Source organism: Pempheris klunzingeri, chromosome 16, assembly GCF_042242105.1.
Source record: "Pempheris klunzingeri isolate RE-2024b chromosome 16, fPemKlu1.hap1, whole genome shotgun sequence".
NCBI lineage: Eukaryota > Metazoa > Chordata > Actinopteri > Acropomatiformes > Pempheridae > Pempheris > Pempheris klunzingeri.
Genome location: NC_092027.1, coordinates 18,710,943 through 18,727,971, shown reverse-complemented (window position 1 = coordinate 18,727,971; position 17,029 = coordinate 18,710,943). Strand labels below are relative to the sequence as shown.

General features: G+C 43.6%; 2 protein-coding genes across 2 annotated transcripts; both read left to right on the top strand.

Annotated features, from left to right (window-relative positions):
• Positions 1–34: 34 nt before the first annotated feature.
• On the top strand, positions 35–3,554 carry polr1h (RNA polymerase I subunit H). The gene is made up of 5 exons (XM_070846706.1): positions 35–111; positions 436–555; positions 2,066–2,169; positions 2,256–2,365; positions 2,445–3,554. The coding sequence occupies exons 2-5, from the start codon at positions 438–440 to the stop codon at positions 2,467–2,469; spliced, it is 357 nt and encodes a 118-aa protein (XP_070702807.1). The 5' UTR covers positions 35–111; positions 436–437; the 3' UTR covers positions 2,470–3,554.
• A 449-nt stretch (positions 3,555–4,003) lies between these two features.
• On the top strand, positions 4,004–15,137 carry gtf2h4 (general transcription factor IIH, polypeptide 4). Its single transcript, XM_070846371.1, has 14 exons — positions 4,004–4,116; positions 4,474–4,592; positions 4,682–4,786; positions 6,987–7,118; positions 7,348–7,533; positions 8,363–8,471; positions 9,989–10,057; positions 10,159–10,242; positions 11,393–11,573; positions 11,738–11,868; positions 13,195–13,242; positions 13,338–13,416; positions 13,958–14,019; positions 14,894–15,137. Exons 2-14 carry the CDS (start codon positions 4,477–4,479, stop codon positions 15,002–15,004), a joined length of 1,413 nt encoding a protein of 470 aa, XP_070702472.1. The 5' UTR covers positions 4,004–4,116; positions 4,474–4,476; the 3' UTR covers positions 15,005–15,137.
• The last annotated feature ends 1,892 nt before the right edge of the window (positions 15,138–17,029 follow it).

Here is a 17,029-nt window from a genome sequence, read left to right as displayed (position 1 = left end):
ATGCGACGGTGAGGAGTTGAAGGACCCCGCAGTACGTGGACCATGCAGGTGCCAAATTCACAGTACCTGCAGAGTAATTGTGGACAGTAACATCATTTCCATATCAAACAGGTAATGTACTATATTCTGTTCTCAAACGAATGTTTGGTTGAATATAACATTAGCCAGCTAGCTAACTGGTGAGATGTGGTCCAGCTCGCCTTAGTCGTGTAGTCTAGATTGTTATGGACACATAGCCTCGTGGTAATGTGTTAACTACTATCTGACTTAGAAAGCAAACAAAACACACACAAGACCAAGCTAATACTACGTAACGACTCAGTTTATTCCAAAGTTTTAATTACGGACAACATGACAACTCTGCTGATGTGCATTGCAAAGAATGAAACAGCAGCTAGTGTATAACAGTGTGGGGCTCGTTCTGCTTTTCTTCAGAGATGTCATATTTTGGTGGTGATCCCAACTTCTGCCCAGAATGTGGGAACATACTTCCTCTCCCAGGAATCCAGGACACAGTGCGCTGCCCCCGCTGCTCCTTCTGCATCCCTGTGGCAGGTACTAAGTCCTGTCCTCGTCCTTGTCCTTCCCTGTCCCTGTCCTTGTCCTTCCCTGTCCCTGTCCCTGTCCTTCCCTGTCCCTGTCCCTGTCCCTGTCCTTCCCTGTCCCTGTCCCTGTCCCTGTCCCTGTCCTTCCCTGTCCCTGTCCCTGTCCTTCCCTGTCCCTGTCCCTGTCCTTCCCTGTCCCTGTCCCTGTCCTTCCCTGTCCCTGTCCCTGTCCCTGTCCCTGTCCTTCCCTGTCCCTGTCCCTGTCCCTGTCCCTGTCCCTGTCCCTGTCCTTCCCTGTCCCTGTCCCTGTCCCTGTCCTTCCCTGTCCCTGTCCCTGTCCTTCCCTGTCCCTGTCCTTGTCCTTCCCTATCCCTGTCCCTGTCCCTGTCCTTCCCTGTCCCTGTCTCTGTCTCTGTCCCTGTCCCTGTCTCTGTCTCTGTCCCTGTCTCTGTCTCTGTCCCTGTCTCTGTCCCTGTCCCTGTCCCTGTCCCTGTCCCTGTCCCTGTCCCTGTCTCTGTCTCTGTCCCTGTCTCTGTCCCTGTCTCTGTCTCTGTCCCTGTCTCTGTCCCTGTCTCTGTCCCTGTCCCTGTCCCTGTCCCTGTCCCTGTCTCTGTCCCTGTCTCTGTCCCTGTCTCTGTCCCTGTCTCTGTCTCTGTCCCTGTCCCTGTCCTTCCCTATCCCTGTCCCTGTCTCTGTCCCTGTCCCTGTCTCTGTCTCTGTCCCTGTCCCTGTCCTTCCCTGTCCCTGTCCTTCCCTGTCCCTGTCCCTGTCCTTCCCTGTCCCTGTCCTTCCCTGTCCCTGTCCCTGTCCCTGTCCCTGTCCCTGTCTCTGTCCCTGTCTCTGTCCCTGTCTCTGTCCCTGTCTCTGTCTCTGTCCCTGTCCCTGTCCTTCCCTATCCCTGTCCCTGTCTCTGTCCCTGTCCCTGTCTCTGTCTCTGTCCCTGTCCCTGTCCTTCCCTATCCCTGTCCCTGTCTCTGTCCCTGTCCCTGTCTCTGTCTCTGTCCCTGTCCCTGTCCTTCCCTGTCCCTGTCCTTCCCTGTCCCCGTCCTTCCCTGTCCCCATCCCTGTCCTTCCCTGTCCTTGTCCCTGTCCTCGTCCCGTCCTCCCTAAGCCCCCAGTCACAGTCCATTAGTAGGACTGTGAGCAGCACAGAGACAAAAGACTACACATTCATTGTAATCATGTACAGCTTGCACCAATATTGGAATAATAAACCTACAATGGAACTTGTTCTGTAGAATGTCAGTGGTTCAGATTACAGAAAGCTGCATCCTTACTTCCCCTCACTGGTATGTTTTGACATTTCTGCCTCCCAGACACAAAGGAGGTGAATGGACTTTAGTATGTGGTGCTCCACGCACTGAAAATGTGTCTTCAAAACACTTCAGGGGCAATGTCTTTGTTAGACTGAATAATCTACAAATGTCACAGTGAACAGTTTTCATTGCAAAATATGCAAAGTGTTGATATTAAAGGCAAATGTTTAATTAACTCTGCAATGTACGTATTTTACTGTCCAGAGCTCTCAGGTCAGGAGATCCACTCTACAATCATCTTCAACTCTGTGGAGCAGTCATCGGTGGCCCTAAAGGACGAGGAAGACTCTGAACTGAAGGGCCCTGTGGTAAGAAGAGTGTTTGGTGCTCACTCACTGCTGGGTGTGATCGTACAGCTGGACACTGTGCTAATGAGGTCGCCCGCCCCCTCTAGATTGACAGACGCTGCTCTCGTTGTAATAAAGAGGGGATGATTTACCACACCAGGCAGATGAGATCTGCAGATGAAGGACAGACGGTCTTCTTCACTTGTATGCACTGCAGGTAAAGCATTGTGTGTGTGGTGGAACTTAGTTTGAACATTTTCTGATCCACCGCTGATGCTTTGATTTTGGTGTTACAGGCACCAAGAGAAGGAGGATTCCTGAGAGGAAACCTGACTCGTCGCCTGCCTTGCTCTCTGTGTGCCTGCTGTCATGTCTGCCACTGTCACTTTCAGACACACAGATTGTGAATAGAAGTGTGAGGGAGCAGAGCATTCACCTCTGGTTTATCTGATGAGGCTGCAGAGCGTCTCACCAACTGTTCCTGTTAATTATTTATTATTATTAGCATTCACACTTTGAATAACTCCACTTTCTAGCATTTTCTGGAACTCAGTGTGTCACAGCTCAGTATTCATGAACATAGCGTGGTGCAGCTCATTCACTGATGATCTTCTACAAATGAATAAACGAATGGATTCATGAATGTGAGGTACATTTCACAGCTGCAAAAAGCTCCTGCAAGAGGATCTTAGGTTAGTTTTTTTCTGTTAAACACCATTTTCTGATTTGAACTTTGATGCTGAACAATAACTGTTTACTTAAGATGAGACATTTGTGTAGCTGAAGTTGTTTATTGAAATGTTTTTAAAGCTGCATTCATTATTTTGTTGGGGCATCAAACAAGCTGTAAACCCAACATGGACATATGTTATCGATGTGGAGGATGTAGTTTGTGGTGCTGTTGAACTGTACTGAGTTACAGCAAAGCTCTCTGAGTCATAGTGGATTGGACACCAACAAAAACAGACCACTAGAACTCTCATGAAGGAATGATTTAGTATTTCCTTAAATAAAAGCTTCTAAAAATGACCTAGGGTGGGTTGGCAAACCAATAAAAGCCTAAACAAGGGTGGATAAACTTGTGGTGATATGAGTATGCCAGTTAAGCAGGATAGGGTTTATGTACATTTGCATGGTAAATGGTCTGTATTTGTAGAGCTCCTTTCTAGTTATTTCAACGACTCAAAGCGTTTTACATCACATCCTCATTCACCCATCATTCATCCAGGAGGAATGTAATATGGAGGAGACTGTTCTTTCACACTTCGACATGCTGACCCATAGGAGCTGGGGATCGAACCCCCGACCTTCTGATTGAGGGACGACCCACTCTACCGCTGAGTCACAGCCCGCCCATCACTTCAATTAAAACAAAAATGAATAAAATAAATGCTGTAATGCTAAAATAAAAATGCTATTTTCAACTCTTTGTTCTGATGAAGTGTTAATCCCAGGAAAAATGGTCTCAGATCAGAAACAGTGAGGTTTCTCACTAAAATATGACCTTTAGAAATAAAGGCCTGCCACTAATACAAGCCTGCTTCAAATAAAGGCCGCTGAGTTAAATGATGGCACTGTTTGAGGAATGTGGTATTAGTTTTAGTCAGATGTTCCCAATAAACCGGCAACCGAGTGTTACACAACACAGATTCACATTCAAATCCTGCAGAGTGGAATGATCTCTATGACGTGTGTGCCTCTAACACATGTTCAGCTTTAATCGTTAATGAGGTGATGGTCCACACTCCGTCCAACAGGGGGCGGCACTGTCCCCGAAGATGCACAACGATCGCCGTCGAAAATAGCATGACCAATAAGAGCGCGCGTTCTAAGGTCACATGACCTGCGAACATGGCCGTTTAGCGGAAGAGCGCAGGAGAGCTGTTGGTCGACAATAATGCAGTTGTTATGTGTCATTAAATAAGTTTACCGTCAAGAATTCGTCAAAAGTTTATATCTACCTTCACGGTAAATAATGCCTTTTATTTACATGCCAACAAGGTCATTTGAAGACGTTTGCTCAGTGTAGCTGCCTTGTTGTTAGTGACTGCCACGAATGAAACACATCATTTAGGAATAAGCTGTTTGCACACTTAACTAAAGGTTATATGGTAAATATAGGTGTCCCGAATTACAGGATAGATCCAAAGAATAAACACCCTTCAGTCAGTTTTTATTAGATCACAATGACCAGTTAAGGACGACCAAAGAAACCTTATATTGTCTCGTTTTTTAAGGGAGTTTGGTGCGACATTCTTCAGGAGAACCGGGTTTTATCCGTTACAGTCACGGTGCATTTAATGACCTTCCTCTTTATTTTGGCAGATAATGAAGCTGCGTGTCCAGCTGCAGTGTAAGAATCTGCACGAGTACCTGAGAGAGCTGAGTCCTGAGATTTTGGACAGACTGTACAACCATCCAGCAACATGTCTGGCTGTCTACAGGTCTGCTGGCTGTGCCACAAGCTGTGCTCATGGCTGTGATGGTGATGTGGTCATATGACTGCTGACCACTGTGTGATCCTCTTCTCCAGGGAACTCCCCTCTCTGGCCAAGAATTATGTGATGCGTATGCTGTTACTGGACCAGCCGCTCCCCCAGGCTGCAGTGGCATTGTGGGTGAAGAAAGACAGTCAGAAGTGAGTTACTTACCTTTTCACGTCATGTTCCACCCACTGATCTGTTACTGAGGAGTCACCACTGTAGTCAGTCCAGGTTCCATACTGTTCATATGATACAAACACCCATTCCCATCATAAAGACACAGTGAAATGGCATGTTTAGTTTTTTCTTCTTTTTCTTAAGTTTGTATTTGATTTACATGTGTGTTAAAGTGTTTAAGTCTTTATTGTGAAAATTAAAAGGTGAGAACAGCTAGAGACATTAATGGTTTCTCAATAACCTGAATGTTCTCTAAAATTATAGTTCTATCATCAATTTTCATTCAATATCTAAGAGAAGGAGCCACTAGTATCTGAGAATGACCTCATATTTTGGGTTCTCCCCCACATTTCTACCGTTTCAGGGTGTTCATCAGGTTTGTCTGTCAGCCAAACTCTCATGAACACACTTGTTATCTGGACGCTTCTTGAATTGAAGATGGAAATAGTGTTTGCGGTCGGCTTAATGCTGGGTCCTCTAAGTCAGGCAGGGTTTCTGCTGCATGTTTTACTTCTACAGTGGCAAGAAAAAGTATGAACCTTTTGGAATTTCATGGTTTTCTGCATTAATTTGTCATAAAATGTGATCTGATCACCTAAGTGAACACAAAATTCTGATCTTTCATGTCTTTATTGAACACACTCATTCAACATTCAAAATGGTAGTGGAAAAAGTAAGTGAACCCTTGGAATTAATAACTGGTTCTCTTCAAGTCATTCCATAACATCTCCACTGGGTTGAAGTCTGGGCTCTGACTTGGCCACTCCAAAAGGCTGATTTTGTTTTTCTGAAGCCATTCTGTTGTGGACTTGCTCCGGTGTTTTGGGTCATTGTCCTGCTGCATCACCCAACTTCTACAGAGTTTCAGCTGACGTACAGACAGTCTCACATTATCCTGAAGAATTTTTTTGATACACTTGGGAGTTCATCTTCCCCTCAATGATGCAGCAGGGCCTAGCCAGCTTGCAGCAAAGCAGGCCCAAATCATGATGTTTCCTCCACCATACTTAGCGGTTGGGATGATGTTTTCATGATGATGCAGTGCCCTTTTTACTCCAGATGTAGTGCTGTGTGTTCTTTCCAAATAGTTCAATCTTAGTTTCATCAGTCCACAAAACATTTTGCCAATACCGCTGTGGAGTGTCACTGTGCTCTTTCGCAAACTTCAGGCGTGAAGCAGTGTTCTTTTTAGTAAGCAGTGGCTTCCTTCGTGGTGTCCTGCCATAGACACCCTGCTTGTTCAATGTTTTACGTACTGTAGACTCATGAAGACAGATGTCAGCCAGCTCCAATGACGTCTTCAAATCTTCGGCTGTCACTCGGGGGTTGTTTCTTTACCACACTGATGAGTCTTCGTTGTGCTCTTGGGGTCATTTTGACAGGGCGCCCACTTCTTGGTAGAGTAGCCACAGTCCCAAAGTGTCTCCATTTGGAGACTGGAGAATTTCTGAAGTCTTTGAAATCACTTTGTGACCCTTTTCGAGCTTTATGTAAATCAACAATTCTTGATCGTAGATCCTCTGAAAGCTCTTCTTGGCGAGGCATGGCTCACGTAAGCATATTCTTCTTGTGCAGAGCAAACTCAAAAAGTTTGAATGGTTTTTCTCAGTCAAAGTAGCTCTAGTCCACACCTCCAAACTCCTTTTCTTAACAAGACTCCAGGTATGCTAACACCTGACTCCAATCAGAGGTCATTAACTCAAGGGTTCACATACTTTTTCCACTAGCACTATGAGGTTGTTCTTAATAAAGACATGAAAGATTATTCTAGACACATTACATTTGTCAATCCCCTTCACTTAGATGACGATCAGATCACAGTTTATGACAAATTAATGCAGAAAACCATGAAATTCCAAAAGGTTCACATACTTTTTCTTGCCACTGTACATGACTCTCTGTTGCTGTTACTGTGTCTGTCCTGTAAATCTGTTGGTTTAGACTGTGACAGACATGCTAATGGGCTCCATCTGTGTGTGGGACCGCGTCACCACAGGAATTCTCTTTCAGGCGTAAAGGTGAAAAGAACTGGAAAGGCTGGAACAGTGAATAACCCCATTCAGAGTTAGCAGTTTTTCCATCACCTGCTCAGTGGGAGAAGAAGAGCGGACTGCACATGGCAGAGTAATAACCAGTTCAGATGATTCTTCTTTCTTTGTCTTTGGCGTCTGCCTGCAGGGATCATGATGAGTGCGTCTCAGTGTTGGCAGGCCTCCGCCTTTGGCACAGTCAGCAGCTGCAGGGTGGTCTGCAGGGATACATTTTAAACCCAGTGTTCAAAGACAACCTAAGGATAGCTCTGCTTGGCGGGTAGGTCTTCACCGGATGTACAAGCTGAAATAACTGTAACCAAACACACCCGCTGCATGCTGGGTTTTACTTCCCTCCACTTCCTGCTCAGCCAGGACGCAGTTGGTTAGTTCCAGGTTTCATTTCTTCAGTTTAGACTTTGTTTAAGCTAACTAGATGAATTTGAGATGGAAGTGCCGCACTGCAGCCACAGTGACCACTTTGTCGTCACTGCTCTGTTGACTCTCAGGGGCAAATCGTGGGCAGATGAGGGCAGCACTCTGGGTCCTGACCGCCACGCGCGGGACATTGAGAGTCTTGACCGCTACGCCATGGAACGCTGGGAGGTCATCCTGCATTTCATGGTGGGGTCTCCCTGTGCTGCAGTCAGTCAGGACTTGGCTCAGCTGCTGGTTCAAGCAGGCCTCATGAAAAGGTACGTGGAGAGCCGCACAGCTGTTTCAGAACCAAGTTTAAAGGGTCCTTTTCAGCTTGTAGGTGTTGATGTTAGTATTGATAGTGTGGTAGAAGCCTGCCTATCAAGCTTGCCATTGGAACATTGTATATATGCAGTTTACAAAGACATTGGTGGCAGCTTAAGCACTGGGAAATCATAGTTTTAACATGGTAGGTCGTTGAATTCAAACATAAGACAAAAGCAGCTTCTCACTTCTAGTCAGTGCCCACGGATCCACTGAAGTAAAAACAGATTTTCTCATCTCCACCTAGCTGGGTAATCAACATTGGCTTCATGAGTTGGTTAAAACACAGACACACTTCTAAATTTCAAACGGGTTTTAAATGTGCTTCGGTTGACCAACTGGCACAATATCAACTCAGTGCTGTGTGATGATGGAGTAAAGAACGAGGCTGCATCCACACCAGTCACCAGTCTTCTCTGTGTATTATAGAAGCCATAGAATTAAAGCAGCAGGGTAGTGCTTGTGTTGTATGTTGTTAGGCCCAGTATTATATAGTATTGTACAAAAATTTATCATCAGACTGTCTTTTGTTGAATGTTAACTGCAGAAATGCATGTTACTTTTACTTTAATGTTTCCAAGTAACCTGTAACCCTTCAAACTTAGCTCAAATCCACCCAAACACCAGACTATTCATAGAATGTTCTCTTCAATTTATGTTGCATTATGGGAAATCCAGGCAGAGAAATGTTTTTAAGTCTGAGGGAGGTCACCAAAGAGGAGACCTCAGAGACCCTGCGTGTGACCTCATGTTGTCCTGCTGTCATCTTCTCTGTTTTGTCAGTGAGGCAGGAGAGGCACCCTACATCACCTCAGCTGGTTTCCAGTTCCTCCTACTGGACACAGCGTCACAGCTGTGGTACTTCACACTGCAGTACCTCAAAACTGCTCAGGTACCTGTGTGTCACCTGCTGCTTTGACCTGATAAGCTTTAGATAAGTTGAGCCAATGTACCATTAAGGCCACGGAGTCTCTAGAGCCTGCCATTACTGTGATGATGCATCTTCAAGCAGGTTGGGTCACAGTGATCCACTGTCAGGATTTCTAAGTGCCCTGTTTGTGGAGAAGAATGTCTGTAACTAACTAATGGGGAAACTAATTCTGACTGACAGACATAAATACAGCAGCAGGTAAATTCATCTCATTCTGTTTTGCTCTGTCACCTCAGTAATCAATCATTTCCTAGTAGAACATGACACTGGCCTAATACAGCCACCTTATTTCCAGGTGACCCGACCACACTGTATTCTCTTCTTGTGATCCCTAGTCTTGCTCCACTTCAGTCAAACAGAGGACACGAACAGAAGGAAGAATCCACAGAGCTTTGGATACTGTACATTGTTGTTATTACGAATACTCACCAGGGTGTTGTTGTCAGTGCTGTTATACATTTGTCAAACTTAATTGCTCAGGGACTGTGTCTTAATCGATCATTCAGTCACTAGATAGGACCTCTCTGGACATTCCTGCCCAATGCACTGCTGAGTGCCACTGTGCCAGCTGCAGGGTCATCAGCTTTGAACCACCCTTCACTCATGTTTGGCTCCTTTAATCTCAGAACATCTCAAGGTGGCAGAGCAGCAGGGGAGATGTCCCTCTGCTTTGCCCACTCCTTGTCCTTTCCTCAGAGCCTGAGCCCGGAGGCTCCTCTGCCAGGTCTTTGAGAGCCTTCCCCAGCTTCAGACCTCAGGAAATGCTGGGTGGATGCAGTAGTGTAGCCTCTGCAGTGTTCCTCTGACTCTGAGCAAGCATATTTTGTTCAGGAGTGTCATTTGAAGTCAGCATTAATATATACTCCTAACAAAAAGAGAGGGACTGTGTTCAAAGTATCAAAGGCAAACCGAGGTAAGATATTTTCATACAAATGACTGGATATAAAGGAAAAAAGCATGTAGTCAGTAAGGCATCATGGAATCTGTCTTTTTATTGTAACTGGTGATGAATCATGTCTTAAAGAGGACCCATAGAAGACTGACAGTGGTCGATTATGGTCGACTGTGTTCACTCAACACTTCTTCCCTTTTTACTCAAGGGTAGTGTACATTTCTGCATTAAGCTGCTGTCAGTTAGCTCAACACTCCCTGCATAGGTGTTAGACATCAAAAGCCTTTCAGCAGTTCCAAGGTAATAATCCTCCCCTCCCTTTTAAGGCTGTTTATGTCTAATATCTGCAGGAAGTGTGAGTGTAGTGATTGAATCAGTGTTTGTATTACAGTGAACCATTGTACTTAGCAGAATGGTGAATATGACTGTTGGTCTGATGGAGTTAGAGCTGTGGAAGAGTTTACCATGTGAGCTATTAGAGCACAGGTTATTCCACTCCACCTAAATGTTTTCTGCCCAGCGTTATTAGACTTGTAGATGAATGAGAACATGCACTTATACATATTTCATACTTTGTGTTTTCCAGTCTCGAGGGATGGACCTGGTGGAGATCTTGTCGTTCTTGTTCCAGCTCAGTTTCTCTACTCTGGGCAGAGTGAGTGCACAGCAGTTTGCTGCAGGATAGCAAAATGACAATGCTCCTGCTTAATTTGACTCTGATGTTGTTAGTGATCATGTGTTGTCTGTGTGCCTCAGGATTACTCAGTAGAGGGCATGAGCGAGTCATTACTCACATTCCTGCAGCACCTGCGGGAGTTTGGACTGGTCTTCCAGAGGAAGGTGAGATGGTGAGAAAGAGAGCACAGATCCACGACAGTCACAGTCACAGTCCTGTCAGCAGCACCTCCTCATCATCTGCTTCAGATGGAGAGAAACTGTGATGATGGTCATGGGGAAGCAGGGTCACTGCAGTAGCATAGTGATGGTATACACCAAACCATGCTTCCCTTTAACTAGAAAACAAACCAAAACATTCAGTTGAAATAAAAAGCACATAAATGATTTTTATAATTATTGTTACATATAAGAAGCATTCAGCTGTAGAACATGTTAAAAATAAAAATATGAAAGATGTTTTCAGGTAGATTATAGCAATAAGTAACACAAACAGCACCATACTGTATGCACCCGCAGTAATAATACTATAAAACACATCCATACGTTTTAAAGGGATACTCCAAAGAAACGCATTAAAAACTAGATTCACGCATCAGACACATACTGACTTTCAGTTTCTGAATCCTACAAATCCCATAATGCAGTTTCAATAGCTGCAATAGACTTCCTGTCCTAAATGTTCTGATTCTAATCACAAAACTCTGGTGACATCACTATGACAACATCAAGGTTATTTTCTCCTCCGGAGCCACAGAAGACATTTTACAACTGTCAAGTGTTTTGAGTGTTCATATTAGTGCCAAGCAGCATGTGCAAAGTCCCATCATGATCTGTTGGAGGCAATTTTGAGATTATTGCTGCCAAATAGTAAAAGATTACATTCACACAACATTCATACACTGATGGCAGTTGCCACCGTACTCCAGTCTGTATGTGCACTTTCATACTTTGGAGACTAATCTACATAGTAAAAGCATTCTTCTCCTTTGACCAGGAGCAAGGAAGATCTGACTTTGTGACATGAATTATGCACTTCTCAGTCAACTATCTCCAAGGTTGATTGCAATAGATTTTGGCACATCAGATTTATCCATTTTAAGCCAAAATCACATTTTTACATTCAGTAATTTGTAGCAACCATCATGTGACTGATGAATGACAGTGAAATGTGACGTATGAATTCAGAATTTGCTGAGACTAGAATGTGTTTGAAAGTGAACTAAACAAAAGGAAATGAGTGAGATTAGTTTAGATTTAGATTTAAGAGTATGTATTGTTCTAATGTGTTAGTTTGTCTGACTTTTGTCTTCAGAGGAAGTCGCGGCGGTACTATCCCACCAGACTGGCCATAACTCTGGCTGCAGGAGTCACGACCAGTTCCTCCTCCTCCTCCTCCTCCTGCTCCTCTTCCTCCAACTTGGCCTCCACTCCTGGTACTGGAGATGCAGGCTTCATTGTGGTAGAAACCAATTATCGCATCTACGCCTACACAAGTATGTGTGTCTGCTTTTGTTCAGAATGAAACCTAATGTTTACCATCACTCATCCAGTGTTTCTCAATAGATTTGATCATATTTTCATGTTTAAGATGTTTGCTGCCCAACGTGATGTTCTGGAACCTGCACTGACTGACTGTGTGTGTGTGTGTCCCTCCCAGACTCAGAGCTTCAGATTGCTCTGGTGGCTCTCTTCAGTGAGATGCTCTATCACTTCCCCAATGTCGTGGTGGCTCAGGTGACAAGGGAGTCAGTGCAACAGGCCATTGCCAATGGCATCACTGCACAACAGGTACTCAACTACTGCCACAGGGAGGGTTTAGGGAGTTTAAGGGGGGGAATCCTGACCAGTGGAACTGTAACATAAATCCATTGTAGGCACCCTTCATTTTTATAGTTCTCTCATTAAAACAACATAAATGGCAGAAATATTGATAGAGAAATATATAGATACTATATATTATAATATAATAAATAATATAATAATAGTGCCTCATTCCCCCCTATTAACATTTTCTCATGTTTATGGTGCTGATATTTTAGCATTTTGGGGCATTAAAGTCTGAAGGAAACTTGGTCTAGAATTCCATTTGTTTTTTTCAAAGGATACATATTATGTTCTCTGTGAAGCATAATGTTTCACCGTATTGTGTGGCCAAGCCAGAGAAGCTTAAGCAGCCTGACCCATAGTGAAAATATTGAAGTGCAGCCCCGTCAAGTTCAACCCAACAAATCACTAACATTAAAACAGCTTTAGTGACGATGCATTCATTTAGCAATACTACCGAGATATTTATCCACATTGATTAAAAGCTACAGCTACGGCAGTACAGTGACAATTAGTTGTCCAGTTAATGGAAATGACTTTTAAGGCAGAAAAAATGTGAACTGATTCTTGAATTACAAAACTGTCAATTAGGAAAAAGTCACCTGATTCTGAAAACCATGGAACCGCCAACCAATCCAAACTGGTTTTGTCCAGCTAAAATGCATTGTGCATAGAAATCCCCTTCTTCATTTTGCCTCCACAATACAAAACTACACAGAAGTCAGCAAGTGGCTCTTCTTTCACACCTGAGTAGATGGTTAAGAAAAGGCAATGCCCAGAGGAACATGAGAGAAATGACTCCCACTCACTGTTGTGATCTCTGCTGGCATATTCATACAGACCCTCATCGTGTAAAATGCTTTAGAATTCCTAATTGTAGTGATGATAAATCAAAACCATATCTCACTTATGTTTCTTATATTTAGAATGTCCACTTTACAGTGAGCTTTTCTTAAGATTTAACCAAAATGTTTTTTTATAGAAATCGTGCATATCATCAATCAATCAATCTTTATTTATATAGCACCAAATCACAACAGCGTTATCTCAAGACTCTTTCCATAAAGAGCAGGTCTAGACCAAACTCTTTAATTAGAGAGAGACCCAACGATTCAGGAATTCAACATTAAGGATTCAAGAATTCCCACATGAGCAGCATCAGATGTTATATTGAGCAACAGTGGCAAGAAGAACTCCTCTTTAACGGGAAGAAACCTCGAACAGACCCAGGCTCCCTTAAAGCATGTCTAATTCAACTGAATATGTGCAAGAGTTCTTTTTTCCCTCCAGATTATCCACTTTCTAAGGACCAGAGCTCACCCTGTCATGCTCAAACAGGTACCTCAAACCCCTCAGTTCTTCTCTCACTTCATTCTAATATGAGTGACTGGTTGGCCTTTAATGGGTCTTCATCCTCCGTGTGTGTGCTTCAGACCCCAGTCCTGCCTCCAACCATAACAGATCAGATCAGACTGTGGGAGCTGGAGAGAGATCGACTGCAGTTCACAGAGGGTGAGCATGCTCCTGTGTGTGTGTGTGTGTGTGTGTGTGTGTGTGTGTGTGTCTGTGTGTCAATTTCAACTGAATCTCCAAGTTACTCCCTCATGACTTTGTCATTCTGCATTTTTCAGTTGTTGTGGTCTGACCTAAAAGATACAGAGAGTGATTGTAAAATGTTTCCAGGACCTGCAGGACCAACTGGAGAATGTTTAACTTTGTCTGATTGGGTCAGAAACACAGGATCCTGTCATTTGTTGGGGAGAGTTCTGCCACTGGACTTCATGAATGTTCTATACATACAGTTACTATAGATGTAGATTGAAAAAACAGCACACTAAAGTGACTGGAAATAATTGGTGGGGTAAACAGTATTGGTGTTAAAAAGAGAAAGTGAGAGCAGCACAGTGTCCACCCACCCCCCCACCCCCACCGGCTTCACTCAGTCAGTAGGTGTAACTCCTGTTGTGCAGCTGTAATAGAGAGCTGAGGATTGACGTGGTCTTTCAGCTCATGTATACCCTGTCTGTGTTGTTACTGTCCCTGTCTCCTTCAGGAGTGCTCTATAACCAGTTCCTCTCCCAAGCTGACTTTGAGGTGCTGCGGGACAGAGCTCAGGTTGGAGTTTGTTTCTTGTCATGACTGAATAATATAATATTTTATGATATGATGATGTTATATAGATTAGAATCACTTTAGATTTCTACATAATGTCTCTGAACGTTGTGCTGTCACTGATTGCTGCTGTGTCACAGCATGTTAATGATGTAATCACAGATTTTCTCAATGTTTCTTTTGTACCTGAAACTGCTCTCTACAAAACCACCAGACTCCATTGGCAAAAACAGTCATTTTATCTCACAGAACACAGGAGAAACCGACTTTGGTGTTTTAACATCGTTCGAATCCAAACTACATTTTTAAAACACCAAAGTCACACAGTAACACTAACACACCGAGGCAGCGGTAGATCAACACTGCTCACCATCTTCTTTTTCCTTTCATACATTTTCATGCACCACTTTCAAGGATACGAAGTTAATATTGACAGTTCGCTCACATGGCCACTGATCAATGATGTATTCAGATACATTTTCAACAAACATGAACGTGGCCATAACCATATAACGTCCAACACAGGTTTTGTTAAGGAACACACATTGTATTGGGGACCTACTCAGTTTTTCTTGGGCTCGCTCAGACGGCCACCTGTGGGTCGTGGTCAACATCAACATCACCGTATCCTGTTCTTATTTTATCTACCTTAGTTTTTACTCTTCTGATGATCCAGTAATCCCTGCAGGAATAACTGAAGTCACCTAATATAAACCACAGTAGCTCTAAAGTAATCCACCTCCTCCATGTCCTTGGCCTTTCCACCTGACCACTCTTTAATGATGTAGCTCTGGAATGAATTCCCTGGCAGGGAAGTGCTGATACTGTCCGTTCCTCCAGTGGCCTGCTGCATTTTAATGACGTTGTTGTGGTGCAGGGTCTGGGCTGTCTGGTGTGGCAGGACGTGGCTCACAGGGTGATGGTGGTGACACCGCAGGGACACAGTGAGGTCAAGAGGTTCTGGAAACGACAGAAGTCTCACACGTGAAGCAAGGTGGTGACATCACACCTGACGGCTGATGGTTATTCCTGTGATGTCAGGGTTATATCATTATTTTGTATGTTCCATAACCTGCTGATTTCCATATATTTTGGATTAAAAGGTGAAAAGAAGAAAACTTCCCCATCTGCTCATTCTTGTTTTTGAGTCATTATGTCATTTTCAGATAAGCCAATGATGAAATACTTACATACAATACTTACAATGTCTAAATCTGGATTTGGATCACAATACTCTGCCCATACCAGTTAACGGCCATGAGGAAGAAGGAAGAAGATGAGCCATGAGCCATGAGGAAGAAGGGAGATTACAATGGGACACTTTCCAGGAACACAGCAGAACGTACAAGTTTCCCAACGTTTTTCACACATTAATTACACTGCATTCAATTTTCTTGCCACCCAGTGCTATACTGGTCTAGTATCTAGCCTGACTGAGTAATACACAGGCTTCCCATTTGTAATTATAGTTCATTTGAGGACAAATGTCAACCACAGCAAAAACACAAGTGTCAATAGCTGTCCACAAACCAGTCCACAAGGAGCCTCAAAGCATTTATCATAGAAGGTCTGATATTTCACTCTTGGCCAGACAGAGAAGGTCATCCACGCTTTTGTTTCCTCTCAGCTAGATTACAGGAACTCATTGGATACAGTTAAGCCACAAGAAAAATTATCGCCTTCAGCCAGGGCCATATTAACACTTCACTGTGCCCATGGGCACCAACATTCAAGTGGCCCTACACCACCCCACCCTACCCCCAGGACAATTATCACATTGTGGACATGATAATCATCAAGTGCATTTTAATGATCAATTTTAATCACATGTAACAAATCAGGCTTTGCTGATTTTAAAGAGCCCAGTGCAGTAGCCTGAAGTAGCCTCCATTAAATATATCCTATGCTTAACAATCTGGACAATCAGCACTTTAATTAGGAGCAATGATGATGTACAGATGCACACATCATTCTAGGTTTTTTGAACTCCTAGAACTATGGTACAAATTCTAGTAAATACAACACGGTTACTCACTCACATATAACCTTATATGTATGAAAACACATCAGCATTAATCTGGCAAAAATAACATTTTTGGCAAATTTCACTACCAAATAATGAGAAACATGGTTTGTCAGAGCATGTTTAACTGACATACATTACATACTGACACACATGCTGAGATCATGTTCAGTGGCCAGGAGGGAGAGTGCAGAGAGCTGTCTCTGTTGCATTGTGGTCCTCAACTCATTTTTAACCCAGTTTAAAACAGAAAATGACCTCTCACCCTCACAGTTTGACACAGTTGCACTTTGTAGTGCAAAGTAGAAATGTCTTAAGTCCAGTACACTCAAAATGTGTGACCTGAATGAGATTGTGTGCCTGGGATTTGTCCAGATCTGTGGGATAAGTGGAGCTCAGTTTAGCAGCTGTTTCTCACACATTACAATCGCTACAGTCCCTCTCAAAAAACACCAAAGAGTTAACACACACCTGTGGAGGCACCTATCCGTTTGGACAGACACAATGTAGACACACATGTAGTTTTGCAGGGCGATTTTAGAATATGGCACTTTATACCCAACAATGGGTTGAGGTGCTGCTAAATGTATACAGAGATCATAGCCATTCAAAAAAAGGGTGGACCTCAATGTTGTTGACATCTACGAGGTTCAACTATTTGGCAGCACATTGTGTATGATGGATTAGTGGATTTTCTTTTTTAAGTGTGCCTGGAGGCCTTTGTATTTGTCAGACATATTCCTAGCATCATCGTAACTTTGCCCATGACAGTTTAACAGGTCCTGTCCCAAGTGTGACACCATTTTATCCATTCAGTTAGGCTTATACCTGCGTGGCTGTGGATGGGCTCAAGCCCAATGAATCTTTCTACTACACTGCCCACAGGTAAAAAAAACAATCGTGAGTTGGTCGGTGTATGCCAACGATTACAGAGAAATATCTAACTTGTCTGATTTATGCGGCTATCGCTTGGTTAGATTTCTCACCCAT